The 26,593-nt window shown below is 44.7% G+C and overlaps 2 protein-coding genes across 2 annotated transcripts in view; one reads left to right on the top strand and one right to left on the bottom strand.

The window, feature by feature from the left end:
• The first annotated feature begins 6,763 nt into the window (after positions 1-6,763).
• Positions 6,764-8,010, top strand: sft2d3 (SFT2 domain containing 3). Its single transcript, XM_023977556.2, has 2 exons — positions 6,764-6,844; positions 7,017-8,010. The coding sequence occupies exon 2, from the start codon at positions 7,074-7,076 to the stop codon at positions 7,746-7,748; it is 675 nt and encodes a 224-aa protein (XP_023833324.1). The 5' UTR covers positions 6,764-6,844; positions 7,017-7,073; the 3' UTR covers positions 7,749-8,010.
• A 577-nt stretch (positions 8,011-8,587) lies between these two features.
• Positions 8,588-26,593, bottom strand: part of wdr33 (WD repeat domain 33) — a 41,775-nt gene continuing 23,769 nt past the window's right edge. The window contains 13 exon segments of the mRNA XM_023977640.2: positions 8,588-10,088; positions 12,148-12,348; positions 12,797-12,904; positions 13,056-13,216; positions 13,908-14,000; positions 14,325-14,439; positions 14,442-14,666; positions 18,395-18,455; positions 18,768-19,535; positions 20,417-20,527; positions 20,675-20,814; positions 21,036-21,122; positions 22,997-23,091. Of these exon segments, the coding sequence (XP_023833408.2) occupies positions 9,976-10,088; positions 12,148-12,348; positions 12,797-12,904; positions 13,056-13,216; positions 13,908-14,000; positions 14,325-14,439; positions 14,442-14,666; positions 18,395-18,455; positions 18,768-19,535; positions 20,417-20,527; positions 20,675-20,814; positions 21,036-21,122; positions 22,997-23,091 (2,278 nt within the window). The 3' untranslated portion in view covers positions 8,588-9,975.

The raw sequence follows: 26,593 nt of genomic DNA, 5'->3' as shown, positions 1-26,593 counted from the left end.
GCCGTGGCGGAGATCTTTGTGAGCTATACTCGGCCTTGTCTCAGGATGGTAAGTTGGTGGTTGAAGATATCCTTATAGTGGGGTGGGGGCTGTGCTTTGGCAAAGTGGGTGGGGTTATATCCTGCCTGTTTGGCCCTGTCCGGGGGTATCACCGGATGGGGCCACAGTGTCTCCTGACCCCTCCTGTCTCAGCCTCCAGTATTTATGCTGCAGTAGTTTGTGTCGGGGGGGCTAGGGTCAGTCTGTTATATCTGGAGTATTTCTCCTGTCTTATCCTGTGTCCTGTGTGAATTGAAGTATGCTCTCTCTAATTCTCTCTTTCCCTCTCTCGGAGGACCTGAACCCTAGGAACATGCCTCAGGACTGCCTGGCATGATGACTCCTTGCTGTCCCCAGTTCACCTGGCCGTGCTGCTGCTCCAGTTTAAACTGTTCTGCCTGCGGCAACTGACATTTACTCCTGAGGTGCTGACCTGTTGCACCCTCGACAACTACTGTGATTATTATTATTTGACCATGCTGGTCATTAATGAACATTTMAACATCTTGGCCATGTTCTGTTATAATCTCCAACCGGCACAGCCAGAAGAGGACTGGCCACCCCTCATAGCCTGGTTCTTCTCTAGGTTTCGGCCTTTCTAGGGAGTTTTTCCTAGCCACCATGCTTCTACACCTGCATTGCTTGCTGTTTGGGGTTTTAGGCTGGTTTCGGTACTGCACTTTGAGATATCAACTGATCTAAGAAGGGCTATATAAATACATTTGATTTGATTAATGAGCCAAATCTCTTTTTCATCCACTTTCATATTCAAAAATATCCACCTTCCTTGCGAATCATTCCTAACTATTTGCACATTCAGATCAACATTTTTTCCACGCAACTTCATCTAAGGATGTAGAGTGAGTTTCTTGTAAACAGGATATGTTATATACCTTTCCTTTTAGCCACGTAAAGACTGATCTTTTTTTATAATCTGCTAAATCGTTACAATTATAGCTGGCTATACTTATTCACCCCTTACCATAACTAGATCATATTCTCAGTCTAAATTTGCCATAATTAGTGCTTGTAAAGTTACTGCCATCAGAGGTATTATGACGGTCAAAACTAGAGCTTTCAAATGTCKGATATTTTGGATTCAAGAAATAGGTTCTTGCAATATGTTTTATTCCCTTGCCTGTTTGCCTGTGAGCCAATGCCACAGATGTTAGAAAATTGAGACAAGATATTATGTGTGTAGTAAACCTGAGTAAGTTTATGTGTATGATATTGGATGTGATTTAGTGTGTGTGTACGATATCTGTATAAGAGTAAGACTATAATGTCTGATGTACAAAAAAATAATAACCCCGCCAATATGCATGGTTGAGTGTCTATGTGTGTAACATGTAGTGCGTATAGTCTTAATATTCATGATGATAATTGTAATCCATATCGTATCACCATCATAGTTGCATCATAACTACATTTAACATAATTGAAAAACACATCCCAGCATTTCCACAGCAATTGACATTTCACATGATCATGAAAGAGACTTTGCATTACTATAGATACAGCTTCACTACAGTACAAATGTATCCTGTACAATGTGTTACTATTTCTTTTTTTCGTAACCTGATGTCCCTGTAGAATTTAGTACAGCCACGGTGTTATGGAGCTGTCTCATTTTGCGATGATCGGTCGGGGACCCTTGGTCTTGTCGCTCCGAGCTCCAAGTCTGTGTACACGGTGGAATGCAACCTTGTTTACAGTCTCTAGAGGAAGTTGAGGCGGATTGCATGAACTCTCTGATCGCGCCCTCTGGATTATTGGATGCCTCCTCAGGAATCCCAGAAAATATTAGATTTTCACGCATGCTACGGCTTTGTATGTCTATTAGCGACTCCTTCATCAACCTGTTTTCCCTGAGTAGACAATCCATTTTAGAATCGTGGATTTTTACCTTGGCTGCGAGTGCCTTGTTCTCTTCTTGGAGCGTGAGAATTTCACTCTGGCTAAACTCCCCCTCAGCCCTGCTACCTTCTCACACAACTTTTCCAGTGTTGCATGGATTCCATGGATTAAACAGACACTTAAACTAACACATGACATGTGTCGGGTTTACACAACGTGAAAGCTTGATGTACACGTAGATGTCATGTAGACGTTAAGGCATTCATGGTGATATCTTTCATAATAAACTTACACAAACTGACGTGTCAGTGCCACGTTACACGACGTGAACACTATGTCAACATGACATGAACGTGGCGTGAACGCGTCGGCAGTTTGACGCCTTAGAACAAAACTTCTCCATTGACAGTCCATGTTAATTCATGACGGTATTTTACGTCGCTAGGAAGATGTTAGGTGACTTAGTGAGAGGTATCAGTAGCTTCACTAGGTTGAATTCTGGCCTGAATCACTCCCCATAAGTACGTGGTAAATTGCAGCATGTCGCTCCTGCCGCCCATAGTGGCTCGCTTGTGGGTGTGCTGGCACCATATAGCAGTACGTTCGATTTTGCGTGAAGAATTTGGCATAGCAAGTTTCAATGAAGGTCTGGTTATTAAATGGGTAAATAGTTTAATCCATTCTCTATTTCATGAATTTATTCACTGGTAAATATTCTCTAAACCAATCTGGTGACAAACAAACTTGTTTCCAATCGTCCACATGGCTGGGAAAACCTATTCAAGTAAGTAAATACTACAGTGCAGGCTAACTCAAATGAGTGGCTAACATAGCTAGCTAGCTATCTAGCCAACCTTACCTAATGTATAGCTAGCTAGCTAGCTAGCTAAGTGAATTAAATATCACCAGCTACCTAACTTCATATTAGCTAACTATCTTGATCTATTTATCATTGTAAAAAACAAACTCCAAATGCATTTGTAGGTAGCTAGCTAACAGCCATGGAGGAGGGTGAAAGGATAGGAGCCCCAACTGTCAAAGGGACAGAGTAGCCTATTCTGGATAGGCCAGGTACTTTTGTGTAATATCAGTCCCTAGAAGTGAGGCCAGAGATAATAGTAACATCATATCCAATGCTGTCTAATTTAAGTATCATGTTTTCTGTCCTCAGACACAGAGAGCTGTGAAAGACTGTCTGCACATGAAGAGGTACCAATGAAGAGTGATGGTTCTCGGTCCTGGTCCTGGGGACTCAAAGGGGTGCACATTTTTGTTTTTGCATTAGCACTACAAATCAAATCAAATTGTATTTGTCACATGCGCCGAATCCAACAGTTGTAGACCTTACAGTGAAATGCTTACTTACAAGCCTTTAACCAACAATGCTTTAAGTTTTAAGAAAGAAAATTGAAATAAGTATTAAAACTTCTTCAGGATCGGTTGGTCCCCCACGGGACGGTTGAGCTAACATAGCCTAATGCGATTAGCATGAGGTTGTAAGTAACAAGAACATTTCCCAGGACATAGACATATCTGTAATGGGCAGAAAGCTTAAATTCTTGTTAATCTAACTGCACTGTCCAATTTACAGTAGTTATTACAGTGAAATAATACCATGCTATTGTTTGAGGAGAGTGTACAGTTATTAACTTGAAAAGTTATTAATAAACCAATTAGGCACATTTGGGCAGTCTTGAAGCAAAATTTTGAACAAAAATGCAATGATTCATTGGATCAGTCTAAAATGTTGCYCATACYCTGCTGCCATCTAGTGGCCAAAATCTAAATTGCAACTGGGCTGGAATAATACATTATGGCCTTTCGCTTGCATTTCAAAGATGATGGTACAATTATTTTATTTTTAAACAGTTGTTTTTTTCTTTGTATTTTTTTTTTTACCAGAAGTGTTATATTCTCCTACATTCATTTCACATTTCCACAAACTTCAAAGTGTTTCCTTTCAAATGGTATCAAGAATATGCATATCCTTTCTTCAATGCCTGAGCTACCGGCAGTTAGATTTGGGTATTTCATTTTAGGTGAAAATTGAAAGAAAAAAAGGGCGGATCCTTTTAAGTAAAATATAGGATATAGAAAATAAAAGTAACAAATAATTAAACAGTAGCAGTAAAATAACAAGCGAGGCTATATTCAGGGGGTACCAGTACAGAGTCAATATGCGGGGGTACCGGTTAGTCGAGGTAATTGAGGTAATATGTACATGTAGGTAGAGTTAAAGTGACTATGCATAGATTATAAACAGAGAGTAGCAGCAGCGTAAAAGAGGGGTCTGAGTAGCCATTTGATTACCTGTTCAGGAGTCTTATGGCTTGGGGGTAGAAGCTGTTAAGCCTTTTGGACCTAGACATGGCGCTCCGGTACCGCTTGCCGTGCGTTTAGCAGAGAGAACAGTCAATGACTAGGGTGGCTGGGGTCTTTGACAATTTTTAGGGCCTTCCTCTGACACCGCCTGGTATGTAGGTCCTGGATGGCAGGACGTACTGGGCCATACGCACTACTGGGCCGTACGATGTACTGGGCCTTATGCACTACCCTCTGTAGTGCCTTGTGGTCGGAGGTCGAGCAGTTGCCATACCGGGCAGTGATGCAACCAGTCAGGATGCTCTCGATGGGGCAGCTGTAGATCCTTCTGAGGACCCATGCCAAATCATTTCAGTCTCCTGAGGGGGAATAGGCTTTGTCGTGCCCTCTTCATGACTGTCTTAGTGTGTTTGAACCATGATAGTTTGTTGGTGATGTGGACACCAAGGAATTTGAAGCTGTCAACCTGTTCCACTACAGCCACGTCGATGAGAATGGGGGCGTGCTCGGTCCTCCTTTTCCTGTAGTCCACAATCATCTCCTTTGTCTTGATCACGTTGAGGGAGAGGTTGTTGTCATGACACCACACGGCCAGGTCTCTGACCTCCTCCCTATAGGCTGTCTCATCGTTGTCGGTGATCAGGCTTACCGCTGTTGTGTCGTCGGCAAACTTGATGATGGTGTTGGAGTCGTGCCTGGCCTTGCATTCATGAGTGAACAGGGAGTACAGGACGGGACTGAGCACGCACCCCTGAAAGGCCCCCGTGTTGAGGATCAGCGTGGCGGATGTGTTGTTCCCTACCCTTACTACCTGGGGGTGGCCCGTCAGGAAGTCCAACACCTAATCAAATGGCTACCCAGACTATTTGCATTGACCCCCCCTCCCCTCTTTTACACCACTGCTACTCTCTGTTGTTATCATCTATGCATAGTCACTTTATTAAGTCTACCTACATATTACCTCAACTAACCGGTGTCCCCGGACATTGATCCTGTACTGGTACCCCCCTATATATAGTATCGCTATTGTTATTTTACTGCTGCTCTTCAATTACTTGTTACTATTGTAGCGACCCGCACAGACAGCTGTGTGTTATGTGTTAGGCTAGTAGGTGGTTGTGTTGTACTGACCAGTACCCAGTGTTCGCAGGGTCCGACATGTCAATCAACCTGCTATCTGCCAATCACGGGAATGCCTGGAATGTTCTGATGCCGGGCATCCTGGCGGTTGGCGGAGTGGCGTGGAGGGGGGTTGGGCAGGGGGATGGAGCATTGGAAGTTAAGACCAGGTTTCGCTTTTGTTCTCCCTCTTACGTCTGGGCTTCACAAGAGAAGGTCACGATTGGCTTGTGGGTTATCTGTCATTTATTTGGCGTGTGCTACGGCCCAAACAGTAGCCTGTGTAAAGTTGGTTTAATAAACCGTCAATTCGCAAACTCAAGCCTCTGTCTGGACAATTGTTCATTTATGATCTAGTCAGGTCATTACACTATTATTTCTTATTCTTATCCATATTTTTTTAAACTGCATTGTTGGTTAGGGGCTCGTAAGTAAGCATTTCACTGTAAGACCTGTTGTATTCGGCACATGTGACTAATACAATTTGATTTGATTTAAATGTGACCAATACAATTTGATTTGATAGAATGCCAAGAGTGTGCAAAGCTGTCATTGAAGCAAAGGGTGGCTACTTTCAAGAATCTCAAATACAAAAATATATATTTTGATTTGTTGAACACTATATTGGTTACTACATGATTCCATGTGTTATTTCATAGTTTTGATGTCTTCACTATTATTCAACAATGTATAAAATTGTGAAAATAAAGAAAAACGCTGGAATGAGTGTGTGTCTAAACGTTTGACGGGTACTGTTTATGTTGAAGAAATTGCCATAGCGGTGCAATTTAGAAGTAGCACAAAAACCCGCAACTCGCGACCAATAGATTTTCAATAGACACCCCCGACATCGTTTTCAAAGTAGCCCAATTTCAGGAAAACTGCGGACATGTATGCTTGTCAGGTCTTGAACGCCCTCACTCTATTCCATCGACACAGGCATAGAAGCACTCTTTCTTCCTTTAGCTCTCTCCCTCTCCCTCTCTCGCTCTGAGAAACTAATGGGGGAAGATTGCAAAATCAATAGACAACCCTGAGTGTGGTTTGAATTGCGACAATTGCGTAATATGTACCATACGGCAACGTGATTACGCAAAATGTGTGCACGCTGTGTCTCTCTATGAGGGAAATGAATGGTTTCTGTATGCGTTTTGGATAAACACCGAAAATAAGTTCTGTGGTAATAACAGGCTTAGGATATCTTACACGTTTTGTTCTATGACATCATATTCATCAGCTAACGTCACTTATTGTACATTTTGACGAATGTATGTAATAATAAAATAAAACTAATCACAAAGGCTTCATAATTCATTAAGGTCATGTTAACAGACTTTTATGTCAGAAAAAACGCATAGGATATCCTAAGCCTGTGTTAACCTCGAAACTTATGTTCAGTGTGTATTGCAAAACCCTATTCTTTCCCAATAGGGATGGCTGAACGAACCAGAGCTAACTCATTTCCGGGATTTAGGACTACAACTATAGTGAAAAAAAATATATAGTGGTGAGTGGTTTCTGAAACATAATTCGAATTGTTTTCGTAAATTCCTTTTTGTATTTGAATATAAGCACAATACAAATTGACATTGATTAAAATGTAATATTTTGAATGCGTTATCCACAATGTAAACGTAAGGTCTCATCATACTAACGTGACGTCATCATTTGTGCTGCAGGCAGAATACTCGTCGCACATAAAGGAAATTTGTCAACATACATGTCGACGAGAAGTTATGGCGGAATTAAATCGAAGTCTTCAAGAATATCTGGCTCAGTCTAAAGGTGGAGCCAAGACGATATCTCAGTCCAGCTCAAGTACGACCATAGATATCGAATCCACTTCAGTAGCTGGGAGCTGGTTCGGTAGCTGGTCGAGCCCGTTCTCTGGCTCCAGCAGTCGCGGCGGAGGTTCGACAGGCCAAGGGTTGGGCAGCGGCTATTCCTGGCCGTGGTCTACGGAGCCAGACCCATGTCTTCCGGGAATGAGTCGCTCGCAACGACTGGTCGCTTTCGGAGTGTGTATTGGGTTCTCAGCGTTGTGCTTTGGACTGTCCGCCCTGTACGCACCCTTGTTGCTGTTGTATGCGCGCAAATTTGCCCTTCTCTGGTCGCTCGGCTCTCTTTTCGCGATTCTGGGAGCAGCGATACTGCGGGGACCCAGCAAGCTCATAGCGAGGCCGACTCCCAGCGCGTTGGTGTATCTGTGCTCTATTGGATGTACACTTTATGCAGCGCTCAGCCTTCACAGCACCATACTCACCGCCATCGGAGCCATTGTCCAGGTTGCCGTAATCGTTGGGTACATCGTCTCTTTGCTGCCGGGCGGTAGCGCAGGAATTCGATTCATGGGAGGGATGGCAGTGTCTGCTATCAAAAGGACTGTCACGGGTAAAACGATGCCAATTTAACCACCACTTCAATTAATCCGAACGGACTTTTGCCCTCTGTTGTGAATAGGACTGAATGACTAGCTTGCTTAGAGTGCACTAGCAAAACCAAGTCATAATGTGGCCCATGACAATGGTGTTAATTCCTTGTTTTCTCTTGTAATTTACTTCTGATGGACCAACATGCCCAGTAATATCAGAATAAGACTCAAATGGAACAGACCAGCAGAGAACTATGAAGCCTCATGTCTTTTTTTCCCAACTAATAAAATGTACAATCTTATCATGGAATGTCTTCTCTATCCTGAACCAAGGGATAGATTATTGGCCTAGAGTGGATGAAATACTTGGTGCAGGACCAAAAGTGCTAAATCAAGCGTATTTCTAAAACCGTAGGCTATTTGAAAGTCTGTATTCAGGTCTGGCTAATTTCAAATGCATATTTCCTGTCTTTCCTTGAGGTTTTACTTATCCAAACATGTCAGATAATGCATCCTGACTTCCTCCTTTTTAGGTAATCACTTATTGAGAGTATCCAAAAAGGCTATGTATGAAGTTCTGATTTAATATAGCCCTTTAGATTGGCAATATGCTTACGAGTCATTGCAATGGTGTCTGAATTAACAGTTAATGTGATAACGTGGGCACTACGTGACCTGCTGAAGTCTACGGAACACCAGTGTATACTACTAGCCTGGTCCCAGATGTGTTTAATGTCTTGACTTCTATGGTCATTGCCACTCCAAACCAGGGAGATGGCAAGACCGATCTAGGACCAGGCTAAGGGTGTACAAGTACACACTCTTCCTCCACCTCCCCACACTGTCATTGCACAAAGAATGAAAGACCAGAAACGAGGGTGACATTTTGCACACATTTCTATTATAGTCTCATACAAAAAAATGGACAAAAGCAATATGACAATCTCATGACAAACTGTACATTTAGAAAGAGAGGAAGGCCGCCTCGATATTCAGGGGAGCCCGGCGATGAGACAGTGATTCTTCTTCTCTCCATTATTGGACATTTAAAAATGAACTTAAATAAATGGAGCCGAGGACTTGGGGGGAATAACACATTCAACGCCCTGTTCTGTTTGTTAACTACCAGTGACAAACAGGACTGCTGACCATCCCAAATGGCACCCTATTCCCTATATAGTGCACTACTTTTGACCATACCCCTATGGGCCGTGTTAAAAAGTAGTGCACTATATAGGGAATAGGGTGCCATTTGGGATGCACTCTTATAGCCGAGGACCAAATCCTCTCCTGGAATAATGAATCTTGAAACGGTGGGCATTTTCAGTGTGGCGCAACAGCCTCTGAACATTTTCAGATATAAATGTAATGTACAGAGTGGACATGGTTCTCTATTCTCCCCAAAACAAACAAAAGTTGTCTGATCTGTACATTGTATTCCTATCGGCAAAGTTCAATGTGTCCAACTGCGTAAGATCCTGGACTCTTTCTATTATGTGTGGTTGGTACAGTACATGTAGAAAAGAGAAACTATGGGCAGTTCACATTATCACATGAAGTGTGTCCAGGGGTTTATTCAGGAGGGTGCAGCATTACAAAACATTAAGACAGAAATATGTTGAGAACAGACAACTCTTTCTAATGCAGAATGAGGAATCCTACCAATGCCTGTCTGCAATGTTCTAAATGTTGCACCCTCCTGAATAAACCCCAGGTTTCTTGCAATGCTTTGTTCAAACCACACTGACAAAAACCATTCTGTTATGTGGCCCATGTCTGAACTTGGAATGGAAACCTTGACCAATCAGTGATTGCTTCAGCTTGTCGTGTCCAATCAGGCCACTAGACAACACCTGCAGCGACCAATCAGGATGAGTATGGCAAAGAGCCATAGGGCGGAATCTGTCGTCTAAAGGATCCAAATGTAAAGATAGCAACTCGTCCATCCCYTAGTGAGAGACCTGAGGCTTTCGACACATACAGCAATAAAGGCCCTTTCCCACTCCACGAGGCCCCTATACACACAGTAAACAATCCATCCTCCAGCCTTACAAGCAGGCCTGAAGAGGTGTAGTCTGAGCCCAGAGATGATCCACTGATCTGGGGGACAGGAGGTGGCGGTAGTGGTTGTGTATCTCTTTTTGGTCCCTGTCCTCTTTGCAGGGGGGGGGGGGGGGAATAGGAGGGAAAAGGGGATGGGGAGGTAAGAGAGTGGAGGTTTGGTGGGGAGCAGGTAGGTCGATTGGTAGTGAGTTGTTCCTTCGGTCCTACCGGCCACGCCCTCCTCCCCTGGGGGCCCCGCGGGGCGCCCCCCTCCAGCCCCCTCTGCCGCCGCGGGTCGAGGGGCCGTAGCCGCCTTCCTCTCTCTGGGGCGGTCGGCCTGGAGAGAGCAGAGGGAAAAGACTAGGGTTGGACTCCGTTCCATTTCAAATTAGGACATAAAACCACTTAACCCTAATACCAACAAAGAATGACATGCAAAGACAGATTATAGAAGTCTCAATACAGTGCATTCAGAAAGTATTCAGACCCCTTGACTTTTTCCACATTTTGTTACGTTAGTCTTATTCTAAAATGTTTTTTTTCTTTCTTTATCCCCCTCAATCTACACACAATACACCATAATGATAAAGCAAAAACAGGTTATACATTTTTCCAAACTAAACTGAAATATACATAGGTATTCAGACCCTTTACTCAGTACTTTGTTGAAGCACCTTTGGCAGTGATTACAGCTTCGAGTCTTGGGTATGACGCTACAAGCTTGGCGACCTGTATTTGGGGAGTTTCTCTCATTCTCTGCAGATCCTCTCAAGCTCTGTCAGGTTGGATGGGGAGCATCGCTACAGAGCTATTTTCAGGTCTCTCCAAAGGTGTTAGATTGGGTTCAAGTCCGGGCTCTGGCTGGACCACTCAAGGACATTCAGAGACTTGTCCCAAAGCCACTCCTGCGTTGTCTTGGCTGTGTGCTTAGGGTCGTTGTCCTGTTGGAAGGTGAACCTTCACCCTAGTCTGAGGTCCTGAGCGCTCTGGAGCAGTTTTTCATCAAGTATCTCTCTGTACTTTGCTCCGTTAATCTTTTCCTTTTCAGCGCCAGTCCCTGCCGCTGAAAAACATGCCCACAGCATGATGCTGCCACCACGCTTCATCGTAGGGATGGTGCCAGGTATCCTCCAGACGTGACACTTGGCATTCAGGCAAAAGAGTTCAATCTTGGTTTCATCAGACCAGAGAATGTTGTTTCTCATGGTCAGAGTCCTTTAGGTTACTTTAGGCGGACTCCAAGTGGGCTGTCATGTGCCTTTTACTGGAGGAGTGGCTTCCGTCTGGCCACTACCATAAATGCCTGATTGGTGGAGTGCTGCAGAGATGGTTGTCCTTCTAGAAGGTTCTCCCATCTCCACAGAAGAAATCGAGCTCTCTGTCACCATCGGGTTCTTGGTCACCTCCTGTCCAATTGCTCAGTTTGGCCAGGTGGACAGCTCTAGGAAGTCCCGAATTTCTTCCATTTAAGAATGATGGAGGCCACTGTGTTCTTGGGGACCTTCAATGCTGCAGACATTTGTTGGTACCCTTCCCCAGATCTGTACCTCGACACAATCCGGTCTCGGAGCTCTTTAGACATTTCCTTCGACTTCATGGCTTGGTTTTTGCTCTGACATGCACTGTTAACTGTGGGACCTTATATAGACAGGTGTGTGCCTTTCCAAATCATGTCCAATCAATTGAATTTACCACAGGTGGACTCCAATCAAGTTGTGGAAACATCTCAAGGATGATCAATGGAAACAGGATACACCTGAGCTCAATTTCAAGTCTCATAGTAAAGGGTCTGAATACTTATGTAAATAAGATAATTATTTTATTTTTTATACATTTCTAAAAAGCTTTCATTATGGGGTATTGTGTGTAGATTTTTCTTTAGTTAATCCATTTTAGAATAAGGCTGTAACATTTTTGTTTTTTTATTTCACCTTTATTTAACTAGGTAGGCCAGTTGAGAACAAGTTCTCATTTACAACTGTGACCTGGCCAAGATAAAGCAAAGCAGTGCGACACAAACAACACAGAGTTACACATGGAATAAACAAACATAGAAAAAATAACACAATAGAAAAAGTCTATATACAGTATGTGCAAATGAGGTAAGATTAGGGAGTAAGCAATAGTGGCGAAATAATTACAATTTAGCAATTAAACCCTGAAGTGATAGATGTACAGAAGATGAATGTGCATAACATAAATGTGGAAAATTTCAAGGGGTCTGGATACTTTCCGAATGCACTGTATAATGTAAGAGAAATAAAGAGACATGGTGGGCTAGGCTAGTAGTTCAAAGTCTCCATGACATGACAAGTAATGGATATATGACTCACAGCCTTAGCATCAGTCATTGTCACACAAACACAAATACCCCCCAACCCCTCTCCCCTGTATACCTGTTGTCCTGTCCTCTACCCCTGCTCCCGGGGAGTCTTGGTCTCCGGTGCCCGGGCCGTCGTGCCACGGGCGTTTGCGTGGGGGCAGCGAGGCCATGTCCATGCCCTGCAGGGAGGAGGAGCGCTCACGGCTGGCAGGGGACGGGCTGTCGTGCGGCGGGCCGTGCTCGGAGCGCTGGCCTTCTCTGTAAGCCTCGTGACCTGGGAGCACACAGGCACACACAGGAGCACACACACACACACACACACACACACACACACACACACACACACACAGAAGCACACACACGCAATTACATGAACACAGTAATTTCCCAACAGGGTCAACATGGGGGAGATGTGGATAAAACGGACACTATTACTCACACTACTTGTGGCACTATTTATTTCATAACCTGGCGCTGAGCTGTCAAAATGAACCCCTAAAAAATGAATTCCTTAGTAGTGTCGCACTAAAAATCCTCTGGGGCTGCCATATACATTGACTAGTCCTTTCACTACCTTGAACGTGTACATTACGTGGAGTGAGACTGGCTGCTAGCCATGATTTCTGTAAGGGTTAGCCTACTATGCTATTATTTCCTTATGGCTAGCGTTGGGAGCTGTTGGCCTGCCACGCAACCCTGGTTCGATAAGACAGCCCCTTTACCTTGATCTTGCCCGCCCTCCCAGGCCTCCTGACTTCTGCCTCCCTCATAGTGTGGGGGGAACTCATCAGGGGTGGGGAGCAAGCCCTGGCGTCCACCTCCACCACCTCCTGAGGTAACAACCGAGGGATGAATGAAAGATAGGACCCATAGATTGATGGACAGATACAGACAGACGAGAAAGAGGTAAAGAGAGAACTAGATGAGGACAGAGACAGATCATAAAAGAGGGACAGACAACACAAACTCAGCTGGTCTCACCTCCTCCTCTGGGTGGGCCCCCTCCTCGGGGGGGTCTCCCCCTCCCACCGCTGTCCCAACCTCCGGCCATCTCATTTGAGGTGTCAAAGTTCTCTTCCGGCCCACCAAACTCATCAGGGAACCCCCTCCCCCCAGGGCGACCCTGTCCAACCCCTCTGTACCTGCACAGAAAAGAGACGCCGTTTGAGTGGCGATACAGAACGCCCGTTGAAACATCCACGCTCCACTGTCCATGCTTTACCCTTTTTTTCGAAAAAAGGAGAGGTTCACACTTCAGGACACTAAGTAAAGGCTATAAAACAAATCACATACGATTGTGCTTACTCTCAGCAGTGTGATATGTGATACTGCAACTGCCAGTCCAAATACATGATTCAAAACAGAATCTCAGCTGCTGTTTTTAGAGGAAACATCCACTAAGAAGATAACTTGGGCAATCCAACGTGCGTTAAAAAGCAGTGCACTAGACAGCCGACAATGCGCCTTTTAAATTCATTTTCCCCAGACGTTTGCAGAGATTGCATTCAGGGTGAGCTATGCACATGTCGGCTCAAGCGTAAATTACCTTTAAAAAGTCTGTTATAATGCGCTGCTCTATAATGTGACTTGGATTGAATCCTGGCCTTGGTATGCATAATGTCTGTGTTCTAGCTTTCACAGTGTATTTTGACAGTAACGTAGTTAGTAGGAAAGTTGGTCTGCGGGTTTGTAGACGAGTTTGTAGGAAGGCTAGGTTGCCAGTTAGGACAGTTTGTGAGTTAGTAGAAAAGCTGGTTGGCGAGTTAGTAGGAAAGCTAGGTGGCGAGCTGGTAGGCAAGTTAGTCAGTGAGTTAGTAGGAAAGTTAGACCCACGTGTCGTCTGAATCCTGGCCATGCCTTGGTGGAGGCAGTCTGTCTCTCTGCCTCTGGTCAAACTCCTCTCCTGGACTCACATAACCACCAAACCTGACATGCACACACGCACATAAGCCGATAGTTTGAGCAACCCGAGGCAGAAGCAACCTATAGATCCACTAATATAGTAAGTTAAGGGTCAGAGCAAAGGTAGGTTTGAAAGACGAAAGTTGGGGTTAAGATGAGAATGATGAAAAAGTAGGTGAGAGGTGAGATTTAAGGTGTAGAGGTACAGGTAAACACTATGAGAGCTAAGGTGAGATTTTAAGTAAGTATAAAGATGTAGGTTAGAGAGCCGTAGAGGTGGCGGCACAGACGTTAAGTAAAGACAGACGCGAGGTTAAAGGTCACAACCGAAAAGCAAGGTAAGCTCACCTGTCGTCCCTGCGGCCTCGGAACTCTCCCCCATCACGGGGGAATCTTTCCTCAGAAGAGCCCCAGTTTCCCCCATTCCCCCCTCCTCCCCCTTGCCCTCCTCCTCCCCCTCCCCTCCTCCTCCTCTGTGGCCTCCCTGGTATTCCTGGCTGGACCCTTCTCCAGCTCTCCTCCCCCGTCCGTGGAAGTCCTGGCCACCTTCATTGAAGTCGTTGGATCGGCGCCCCTGCTGAGAGTCTCCCCAGTAAAACACAGAGCCCTGGTCAGGGCCCCCAGGGCCACCCTGCCCCTGGCCCCCAGGTGGAGGACCCATGTGGTGGTTAGGAGGCCCTCGGGTATCTCCTTGGAGAATCGGAGACATCAAAAACAGAGGGCACATACTGAAATGTAAGTCAGACAAAACAAAAGCTCTTTCAATGGGGAAACGCCATTGAGAATGCTTTTTAGTCCAGGACTAGGCTTAATCTGTGTCTGGGAAACCAGCCCCAGTGTTTATGCCAGTAAGTATCAACTGTATTTTTTCTACAGTATGTGTTTTGAAAAGTCATCATCCTTGGTTACTTCAGTAATGTTTACATACCGTTTTATCCACTTTACATGTATATACTGTATTTTAGTCATGCTCATCCTCTATAACTACTGCTGTACACACCTTTACTATTCATATGCTGTCTTTACGCACCATTATATGTAAAATTTGCCAAAAAATAAGAAACGTCCTCTCACTGTCCTCTCTGTTATTTTCAGCAAACTTAACATGTGTAAATATTTCTATTAACATAAGAATCAACAACTGAGACAAACTGAAATAGTTCACAGACATGTGACTAAAGAAATTGAATAAATGTGTCCCTGAACAAGGGGGGGGGGGGTCAAAATCAAAAGTGACAGTCAGTATCTGGTGTGGCCACCAGCTTACATTAAGTACTGCAATGCATCTCCTCCTCATGGACTGCACCAGATTTGCCCAGTTCTTGCTGTGAGATGTTACCCCACTCTCCACCAAGGCACCTGCAAGTTTCCCGACACTTTCTGGGGGGAATGGCCCTAGCCCTCACCCTCCGACCAAAAGGCACCAGACGTGCACATGGGATTGAAGATCCGGGGTCTTCGCTGGCCATGGCAGAACACTGACATTCCTGTCTTGCAGGAAATGCGCACAGAACGAGCAGTATGGCTGGTGGCATTGTCATGCTGGAGGGTCATGTCAGGATGAGCCTGCAGGAAGGGTACCACATGAGGGAGGAGGATGTCTTCCCTGTAAGCACAGCGTTGAGAATTGCCCTGCAATGACAACACGCTCAGTCCGATGATAGTGACACACTGCTGCCCAGACCATGACGGACCCTCCACTTCCAAATCAATTCCTGCTTCAGGGTACAGGCCTCGGTGTAACGCTCATTCCTTTGACGATAAACGCGAATCCGACCACACCCTGGCTAGACAAACCGCAGACTCGTCAGTCAAGAGAATTTGCAGTCCTGTCTGGTCCACGCCGACGGTGGGTTTGTGCCCATAGGCGACGGTGGTTGTGCCCATAGGCGACGGTGAGGTTGTGCCCATAGGCGACGGTGAGTTTGTGCCCATAGGAGCAAAATGTTTTTGCCGTGGATGTCTGGTGAGGACCTGCCTTTAACAACAGGCCTGACAAGCCCTCAGTCCAGCCTCTCTCAGCCTATTGCGACAGTCTGAGCACTGATGGAGGCATTGTGGCGTTACCTGGTGTAACTTGGGCAGTTTGTTGTTTCCAATCCTGTACCTGTCCCGCAGGTGTGATGTTCGGATGTACCGATCCTGTGCAAGTGTTGTTACACGTGGTCTGCCACTGCGAGGACGATCAGCTGTCCGTCCTGTAGCGCTGTCTTAGGCGTCTATTGCAATTTATTGCAATTTATTGCCCTGGCCACATCTGCGGTCCTCATGCCTCCTTGCAGCATGCCTAAGGCACATTCACGCAGATGAGCAGGGACTCTGGGCGTCTTTCTTTTGGTGTTTTTCAGTCAGTAGAAATGCCTCTTTTAGTGTCCTAAGTTTTCATAACTGTGACCTTAATTGCCTACCATCTGTAAGCTGTTAGTGTCTTAACGACCGTTCCACAGGTGCATGTTCATTAATTGTTTATGGTTCATTGAACAAGCATGGGAAACCTGCCTAGAAGTCCAGCATCCTGGAGTCGCCTCTTCACTGTTGACGTTGAGACTGGTGTTTTGCGGCTACTATTTAATGAAGCTGCCAGTTGAGGACTTGTGAGGCGTCTGTTTCTCAAACTAGACACTCTAATGTACTTGTCCTCTTGCTCTGTTGTGCACCGGGGCCTCCCACTCTTTCTATTCTGGTTAGAGCCAGTTTGCGCTGTTCTGTGAAGGGAGTAATACACAGCGTTGTTTCCAGCTACAATAGTCATTTACAACATTAACAATGTCTACACTGTGTTTCTGATCAATTTGATGTTATTTTAATGGACAAAAAAAAGAATTACATTTCTGTGTGTGTGTGACCCCAAACTTGTGTGTGTGTGACCCCAAACTTTTAAACGGTAGTGTATATATACATACACACACACACACACACATAAAATACAAACGCCACATACTTCTGCCTCCACTCTTCTGGGAAAGCTTTCCACTAGTTGTTGGAACATTGCTGCGGGGACGTGCTTCCATTCAGCCACAAGACCATTAGAGAGGTTGGGCACTGATGTTGGGCAATTAGGCCTGGCTCGCAGTCAGCATTCCAATTCATCCCCAAAGGTGTTTGATGGAGTTGAGGTCAGGGCTCTGTGCAGGCCATTCAAGTTCTTCCACACAGATCTCAACAAACCATTTCTGTATGGACCTCACTTTTTTCAAGGAGGCATTGTCATGCTGAAAAAGGAAAGGGCCTTCCCCAAACTGTCATTGCATGCTAATTTCCCTTCACTGGAACTAAGGGGCCTAGCTCGAACCATGAAAAAACACCCGCAGACCATTATTCCTCCACCAACAAACTTTACAGTTGGCACTATGCATTGGGGCAGGTAGCGTTCTSCTGATATCTGCCAAACCCAGATTTGTCRGTGGGACTGCCAGATGGTGAAGCGTGATTCATCACTCCAGAAAACGCATTTCCACTGCTCCAGAGCCAACGCTTGGCATTGTGCATCGTGATCTTAGGCTTGTGTGCAGCTGCTCGGCCATGGCTCCATTTCATGAAGCTCACAAAGAACAGTTCTTGTGCCGATGTTGCTTCCAGAGGCAGTTTGGAAATTGGTAGTGAGTGTTGCAACTGAGGAGAGACAATTTTTACGCGCTACAGCACACGGTGTTCCCGTTCTGTGAGCTTGTGTGACTAGGCCACTTCACGGCTGAGCTAGGCTTGTGTGCAGCTGCTCGGCCATGGCTCCATTTCATGAAGCTCACAAAGAACAGTTCTTGTGCCGATGTTGCTTCCAGAGGCAGTTTGGAAATTGGTAGTGAGTGTTGCAACTGAGGAGAGACAATTTTTACGCGCTACAGCACACGGTGTTCCCGTTCTGTGAGCTTGTGTGACTAGGCCACTTCACGGCTGAGCCGTTGTTGCTCCTAAACGTTTCCACTTCACAATAACAGCACATACAGTTGACCCGGGCAGCTCTAGCAGGGCAGAAATTTGACAAACTGACTGGTGGCATCCTATGACGCTGCCACGTTGAATGTCACTGAGCTCTTCAGTACGGGCCATCCTACTGCCAATGTTTATCTATGGAGATTGCATGGCTGTGCACTCGATTTTATAAACCTGTCAGCAACGGGTGTGGCTGAAATAATTTCAATAATAAATTCCATTAATTTCAAGGGTTGTTCAAATACTTTTGGCCATGTAGTGTATTTATATTCCGGTTTCTGACATTGCTCATTCTGATATTTCTTCATTTCAGATTTTTTTTCTGGATTATGTGTATATAGTTTATTTTTTACTGCTAGGTATTACTGCACTGTTGGAGATAGAAACACAAGCATTTCGCTGCAACTCCTATAARATCTGCAAATCTGTGTAAGCGACCAAAAATCGTTGATTTTATCTTAGACTCATGAGAATTTGTGTTCACCTACCTTTGCCATTGGGTCCTTGCTGTCCCATCCCATGCATCATGGGGCCAGTGTTTTGTCCCACCTGTGTGAAGTGTTGTTTTTAGGATTTGAGACTTTTTGTAAACAACACAAAGGGGCGTTTCAATAAGCATTGAATTGAACCATCTTGGATCATTTCATATTGCACACAAACAGCCCTACTGCTTAAATATTGAATTTGAACTCAATGTAGCTAGCAAGTTGGCTAACCAACAAGACAATGTTGCTACAATTTCCCCAGATTAACATTTACCTCTTTAGATTCAACAAAAGCTCTTGCCACATTCTTATGAAATTAGCATACCTTCATATTTCTGACATTTATTTTGTTTTACAGCTAGTTTGACAATCTCACCTGGTGCTGCATGTAGGATGGAGGCCCCTGCATGTTGCCTGGTGGGCCCTGCATATTGCCTGGGGGTCCTTGCATGTTTCCAGAGGGGCCCTGCATGTTCCCGGGAGGTCCTTGCATGTTACCCGGTGGGGGCCCGTGCATCCCACCTGGGGGTGGCCCCTGCATGTTGCCCATCCCATGCATGCCCCCCATGCTTGGCATGTTGCCGTGTGTCCTGGGAGGGTTCTGCATGGGAGGCCCCATCCCCACCCCGCCCTGCATGGGCCCCTGTGGGCCCATCATATTCCCCTGAGGGGGCATCATGCCCCCCTGTGGTGGAGGCCCCTGGCCTCGAGGAGGGGGCCCCATCATTCCTCCTGGTGGGGGGCCCTGCATGTTTCCGGGGGGGCCCTGCATCCCTCTGGGTCCGGGAGGCATGCCGTGAGGCCCCTGGGGGCCCATGTTTCTGTGGGGGCCGGGGTGCCTCTGCATGCCTTGGGGCCCATGGTCAGGGGGACCCATCATGCCCTGAGGAGGCCCCTGGTGGTGCTGGGACCCTGGAGGGGGGCCCATCTGGCCCGGACGCATGAACGGAGCCTGCATGACGCCAGGGCCCATGGGGGGCCCCATGTTGTGGGGCATCTGCTGAGGGGGCATGGACTGGGGGAAGCCCTGAGGAGGTGGGGGCATGGTTCCTCCCTGACCAGGGAAAGGTGGCATGGGTCCTTGTGGACCTCCCGGGGGAGGCATGTTCCCATCCATCTGATTCATACGGTCCATCTTCATTTGCTGGGGAAAATGATTCAGCCTATCATACCTGATTCAGCGTATCGTTTAAAGGGATAGTTCACGTTAAATCTATATCTGAGTAAAATTACACTTCCCTTCAGTTGTGTGTCTGAAGGCCCATGTTGAAATAATCCATAATAATCTACTCTATTATTTATTTCTAATAATCTATTATTTTCGTCAGATTTCATGAATGGAAACAGCCGAGCTGGAACGTCCTCAAAAACACTAGCGTCGATACTCGCAAGAACCTGTCCATGTTTTCTTTCCCACGAGAATGTTATTTTTGCAATAAAATTCACATTTTTTAATGCTCTGATACTTCTTATGTTCACGGGTCAGTTTTGTTCACATCTGGAAAGCAATACAGGTCTAAGAGCCTGACCCAGGGGATGACGTCTTCACTGGAAGATGCATACAGATGCTCTGTGCTGTGGCTACGTGAGGACATAGTTCCAGTTCTGAGTAACCAAATTCCAGCAATTATTTCAGCAGTATGCACYTAAAAAAAATCCCTGCTACCTCCAACTGCCAAACTTAGTTTGAAGTGTTTTTTAGGGAGTTTCGGCTTGTAGTGCAGCTTTGCTAACATCGGTCCGGCCGGTTCCGTTCATGAAATCTGACAACGCTAGCCAGAAGTAAATAATGGATTATTGTGGATTTTGTCACCATGGGCCTTCAGACACAACTCAAGGCCCAAATATAGATTTTGCATGAACTATCCTTTTAATCTGAAACAAATGCCTGTAYCTGCACTGCAGGGCTAGGTTTGTTGACCATTGACCTAAAATGCATTTCTCTTGCAATCGCTCATTCATGTTACACATTTTTGTCACTGACACTTTTGTCACATTTTTGTTGTTTCAAAGAGGACCTCTCACCTCTAGCATCATCGGGTTGGTGTTGGTCTTCCCATCCATTTTCTTCTCATCCATCCTTTCTTTCTTCTCTCCTCCCGGTGGCACGAGAGGCACCTTATTATCCGCCCAGGCCTGAAGGAAGGAAAGGGGGAGGAGACAAAGGAAGGGAGAAAGAGMGAGAAATGTCACGGAGCAAATACTCTAATTTACTCACAACAGACCCGTCTTGCTTCGTTTTTCTTGCTTCTTGTATACAAAACTGACTCAAGACTAAGTTACCTGTTGGAATTGGGCAGGGATGGGTTTGGCGTAGGGGACCTTCTTCTGTGGCACTTTCTTCTGGTCTTTCTGTAAAATCTCCTCAATCCCCCAATCCAGACCTGGGATGCTCATCTCCTCCTCGGCTGCAGTCTCTTTATCTTGAGAAAATCAGACAACGTTACCCATAGTCCACCAATCTACCACTCCAACCTTGCTGGAACTGTATAGACCGTGGAAGTCACAGCCCATTGCTGCAACTTTATTAGAGCTAATTCAACTACAAAACTAAACCTTAACCCCCCCCCAAACCATCTCTTTGACTTAGACGAGACAAGGAATTGTTTGAGAAGTGTGAATGTGTGTACGTGTGTGTCCTCACCGCTTGCCTCTTGTTCCATGGCAGCTTTGAGCTGATCGGGGATCCCCATGCCAGGAATGGCAGCTAAGCTGTTTGGCTCCATGTCATCTGGAAAACAAACAGACCCAGAACTACAAGTCAAATGGTGACACCATGTAACCTTGACCGGACACGTTAAAAAACTTTTTTTCTACATGACTTCAAACACCCACTATAGAAAACATTCTTTAAGGTGATCAACATGTGTCCTCCAAATTCTGCCAAATATTTCTGTTTTTAACTAGATAGTTCAGTCCTTCAGTTTGTTATTGAGGGTGAATACAAGGCTTTCCAATTGATAGCTATACATTTCTTTGCAGCAATAAGACCTAGATTACAAAACTTTCTAGACAAAAATGAAATGATAGCACAATACTGTACATTATCCCAAAATGACCATGCAATAAGAGTTCCTTTTTGCATCTCCAACAGAGATGTGACATTTCTGGGTGCATTACATGCATTCTGGCAGGAGTGCATGAAATGTCCTGTGAATGATCTTAAATTGCAGTAGTTTATGTCTTATGAGCAGGTATGAGCATTTTCACATATCTGTGACCAATGGTTCTCCTCAGTTTTCCATTGTTTCCTTCTAGGTTCTGAACCATCAGCTAGAGTTTCAATCAACCCGTGATATAACTTGGCAATCAACTTCTTTGGCGTAGCAGCTTCTCTCAGGATTGTTTCTATGCTAGATGCCTTCAGTTCATCCAGATTCTGTTGAAGCGATTGTACTTAAAGAAATCAGCCTTGGATAAGCCAACTCTTTCTTGTAATTGATTGAATGACAGTAGAGATCCATCATAGTACATGTTCAAAAGTCATGATGCCACTTTGGTGCCAGGACTGAAAGGTTTTGTCACAAAACACTAGAGGTAAGGTGGGGTTATTCCAAATAGGGGTGCCTGGCAATATTGGTTATTTTCACCTCATGAATTTATATGAATTCTCCCAAACACAAATGGAATTGAGAATCATTGGATTGTCCGTTTCTGTCTTCCACGCCTTGGACCTGAAGTATTGAATCTATTTTAGATCATAAGGTGTAACATTTATGGCTTAGATAATCATCCATGCACAAGGATAATCTGCTGTCTATTGCTTAGTGAACACAGTTGTGCAGCCCAGTAATCGAGTACCACAGTATGAGTCATAATATCCATAAAACCTAGCGGTCAAACAAGGAAATTGTTCCAATAATTTRCCCACCATACATTTTTCCCATAGGGGATTTTAGAAACACTTAAAAATAAGGGCTGTGTTACGTGTAGGCTTACCCTGGCGTGACGTTTTGATAACCGTGTAAATCTCTCTAGGACAAGYTGAGTTATCAATATATTCGCCTGTATTTACCCCCCAAAAATCAAACGCTAATTAGCTGCTAATGTGGCCATCAAAGAACTACAAATGCCATGTTGATCTGGCATTTGACTGCCGAATCGAGGCAAAGGTAAGAATGTCTGGATTAACTATCTAATGTTAGCGAAATTGTAATAAATAAACTGGTGAAATTTAATTCAATTGACAATTCTGTGAACTGTCTTGTGCAAGTTTTAAATTTACACAATAACTGTTAGCAAAGGTGTCTGCTAAAGACGACGTGCAGGAGCTTGCAGGGATTTGTAGTCTTGCATGTTGTCTACTTTGATGCTAATTAGCATTTTGTAAATAGAGCCGAACATATTGATAAAAGTCACCTTGTCCTATAGAGATTTACATGGTTATCAAAACATTATGCCATGGTAAGCCTACACTAAACACATTCCTTATTTTAAGTGATTCTAAAATTCCCTACGGGAAAAATGAATTGTGGAAAAAAGATTGGAACAATTTCCCTGTTATGACACATCCACTGTGGGGCTCTATACACAGACAAATTCAAAACACACACACACACAGCATACATACTTACACCTCACACAAAATATTCCTACACATCATACCGTATTCCACTCCATCCTCTGACATCCCAGGTAACAAATTCAGATTGTATCTGTCCCTCATCTTGTCCCCTGGCCGATTCCTCGTCCAGAATTTACTGAAAGGGATATAAATCACGCAGGAAACACTTCAAAGCACACCAGAACAGACATCCAAAATAACAATAATTTGTCCTATTTCACACGTGTGTATTATACTCATGTGTGAATTGGAAATGTMTTTTTTTGCATATCCCAACTACCGTGAGACACCCTTGGAGAGTGGGGTCCGGGCATGGTTTATTATCAACGGCGACCCTGGAGCAATTAGGATTAAGTGCCTTGCACAAGGGCACAGACAATTTTTCACCTGGTCGGCTCATGATTTTGAACTAGAGACCTTTAGGTTAATGGCCCCACGCTCTAAGCCTAGGCTATCTGCCACTCTCGCAACACATTCAGTATGCGGCCAATGTGGAAATCAAACCCAAAACCTACCAACAGAGCCTTTAGCAAACCATGGGACAATAGAAATATGGGAGAAAGGTCTATCAATAGGGGTGTGCAAGACAAGACAATTCAAGAATCATGTCGGCTCCGATATGATACAGGAACGATACGTTTAAGTTCAAAATGATTAGTTGAGATTCGATGCACTAACATTTGTTGCATTAAGACATGAGTTTTCCATTCTAAATGAAGGCCTACCCCTCGCTGGACAGCGCGGGAAGCTGTGCACCGCGCGTAGAAATGTTACAAAGGATAATGACAGCTATTGGGGGTGGCTCGGCATGCAAGATGACTTGTAGATCCATTACTGTCATACACAGTTACACATAGGAAAGGGCGCCCCAGTTCAGTCAGAAAAGACTCAAATAATTTTTGGAAGGGGAAAAGAAAGTAATGCGAGTAAAAAACATTAGTGAACCGGTGGTTTGTAAAGTTAATAGTTTTTCTGACCGATACATGCCACATTTGGATCAGTTAAGAGTCCCACYGACCAACGTGCTCGTATCTTAAACATTTGAACCGGATTCCGATCTATATCAGTTTATTGTTACACCCTCATCTTTCAACCTTATGAACAATTCCATTTAGTCTTGSTTCCCRGTCTACACTGAACAAAAATATAAAACGCAACAAGTGTTGGTCCCATGTTTCATGAGCTGAAATAGAAAATCCAGGGAAATGTTCCATATTCACAAAAAGCTTGTTTCTCTAAAATGTTGTYCACAAATGTTTACATCCCTGTTAGTGAGCATTTCTCTTRAACAAGGGTAATCCATCCACCTGACAGGTGTGGCATATAAAGAAGCTGATTAAACAGCATGATCATTAGACAGGTGCACCTTGTGCTGGGGACAATAAAAGGCCACTCTAAAATGTGCAGTTTTGTCAAACAACAAGTTGAGGGACCGTACAATTGGCCTGCTGACTGTAGGAATGTCCACCGGAGCTGTTACCAGATAATTGAATGTTCATTTCTCGACTATAAGCCTCCTCCAACGTCATTTTGAGAATTTCGCAGTATGTCCAACCAGCCTCATAACCGCAGACCAAGTGTATGGCATCATGTGAGCGAGCGGTTTTCTGATGWCAACGTTGTGGTGGCGGTGGGGTTATGGTATGGGCAGACATAAGCTACATACAACAAACACAATTGCATTTTATCAARGGCAATTTGAATGCACAAAAATAACGTGATGAGATCCTGAGGCCCATTGTAATGCCATTCATTTGCCGGCATCACCTAATTTTTCAGCATGATAATGTACGGCCCCATGATGCAAAGATCTGTACACAATTCCTGGAAGCTGAACATTTCCTAGTTATTCCATGGCTTCCAGACTTCCAGACAGACATGTCACCCATTGAGAATGTTTTGGATGCTCTGGATCGACATGTACGACAGTGTGTTCCAGTTCTCGCCAATATCCAGCAACTTCGCACAGCCATTGAAGTGGAGTTGGACAACATTCCAAAATCAACAGCCTGATCAACTGTATGCCAAGGCGATGTGTCGCGCCTCATGAGGCAAATGGTGGTCACACCATTTGTTGCGTTGKTATTTTTGTTCAGTATACACTCTGGTATGGGTGGAGAGTTAGTGTACGCCAAATTGTTGTGATTCTCTAGGTCTTGTGTATACAGTGCATTCGGAAAGTATTCAGACCCCTTGAGTTTTCCATACTTTATTATGTTACAGCCTTACTCAAAAATGTATTACATTGTTTTTCCCCCCCTCAATCTACATATACTACAAAATGACAAAGCAAAAAGTTTAGAAAGTTTAGAAATTTTATCAAATGTATTTAAAATAAAAAGCTGAAATATCACTTTAACGTAAGTATTCAGACCCTTTACTCAGTAATTTGTTTTAGCATCTTTGGCAACGATTACATGCTTGAATCTTCTTGGGTATGACGCTACAAGCTTGGCACACCTGTATTTGGGGAGTTACTCCCATTCTTCTCTGCAGATCCTCTCAAACTGTGTCAAGTTTGATGGGGAGCGTCGCTGCACAGATACTTTTGGTCTCTCCAGAGATGTTCGATCGGGTTCAAGTCTGGGGTCTAACTGGGCTTCTCAAGGACATTCAGAGACTTGTCCCTAAGCCACTCCTGCGTTGTCTTGGCTGTGTGCTGAGGGTCGTTGTCCTGTTGGAAGGTGAACCTTCGCCCCAGTCTGAAGTCCTGAGTGCTCTGGAGCCGGTTTTCATCAAGGATCTCTTTGTACTTTGCTCGGTTCCTCATTCCCTCGATCCTTACTAGTCTCCCAGTCCCTACCGCTGAAAAACATCCCCACAGCATGATGCTGCCACCACCATGCTTCACGTAGGGATGGTGCKAGGTTTCCTCCAGACGTGACGCTTGGCAATCAGGCCAAAGAGTTCAATCTTGGTTTCATCTGAACAGAGAATCTTGTCTCTCATTGTCTGAGAGTCCTTTAAGGTACCTTTTGGCAAATGTTTACTGAGGAGTGGCTTCTGTCTGGCCACTCTACCATAAAGYCATGATTGTTGGAGTGCTGCAGAGATGGTTGTCCTTCTGGAAGGTTCTCCCATCTCCACTCTGGAGCTTTGTCACAATAACCATCGGGTTCTTGGTCACCTACCTGTCCAAGGCCCTTTTCCCCCAACTGCTCAGTTTGGCCTGGGCGGCCTGCTCTAGGTAGAGTCTGGTGGTTCCAAACTTCTTCCATTGAAGAATGATGGAGGCCATTGTGTTCTTGGGGACCTTCAATGCTGCAGACATGTGTTGGTACCCTTCCCCAGATCTGTGCCTCAACAAAATCCTGTCTCGGAGCTCTACAGACAATTCCTTCGCCCACATGGCTTGGTTTTTGCCCTGACATGCACTGTCAACTGTGGYACCTTATATAGACAGGTGTGTGCCTTTGCAAATCCTGTCTTATCAAACATCTCAAGGATGATCAATTGAAACAGGATGCACCTGAGCTCAAATTTCAAGTCTCATAGCAAAGGGTCTGAATACTAATGTAAATAAGGTATCTATTTACTATTTTTAATACATTTACAGAAATGTATAAAAACCTGTTTTCGCTTTGTCATTATGGGGTTTTGTGTATAGATTGAGGAAAAATGTTGTATTTAATTCAATT

Source organism: Salvelinus sp. IW2-2015, linkage group LG32 (genome assembly GCF_002910315.2).
Source record: "Salvelinus sp. IW2-2015 linkage group LG32, ASM291031v2, whole genome shotgun sequence".
In the NCBI taxonomy this organism is placed as follows: Eukaryota; Metazoa; Chordata; class Actinopteri; order Salmoniformes; family Salmonidae; genus Salvelinus; species Salvelinus sp. IW2-2015.
This window is presented reverse-complemented; position numbering and strand designations above follow the sequence as displayed.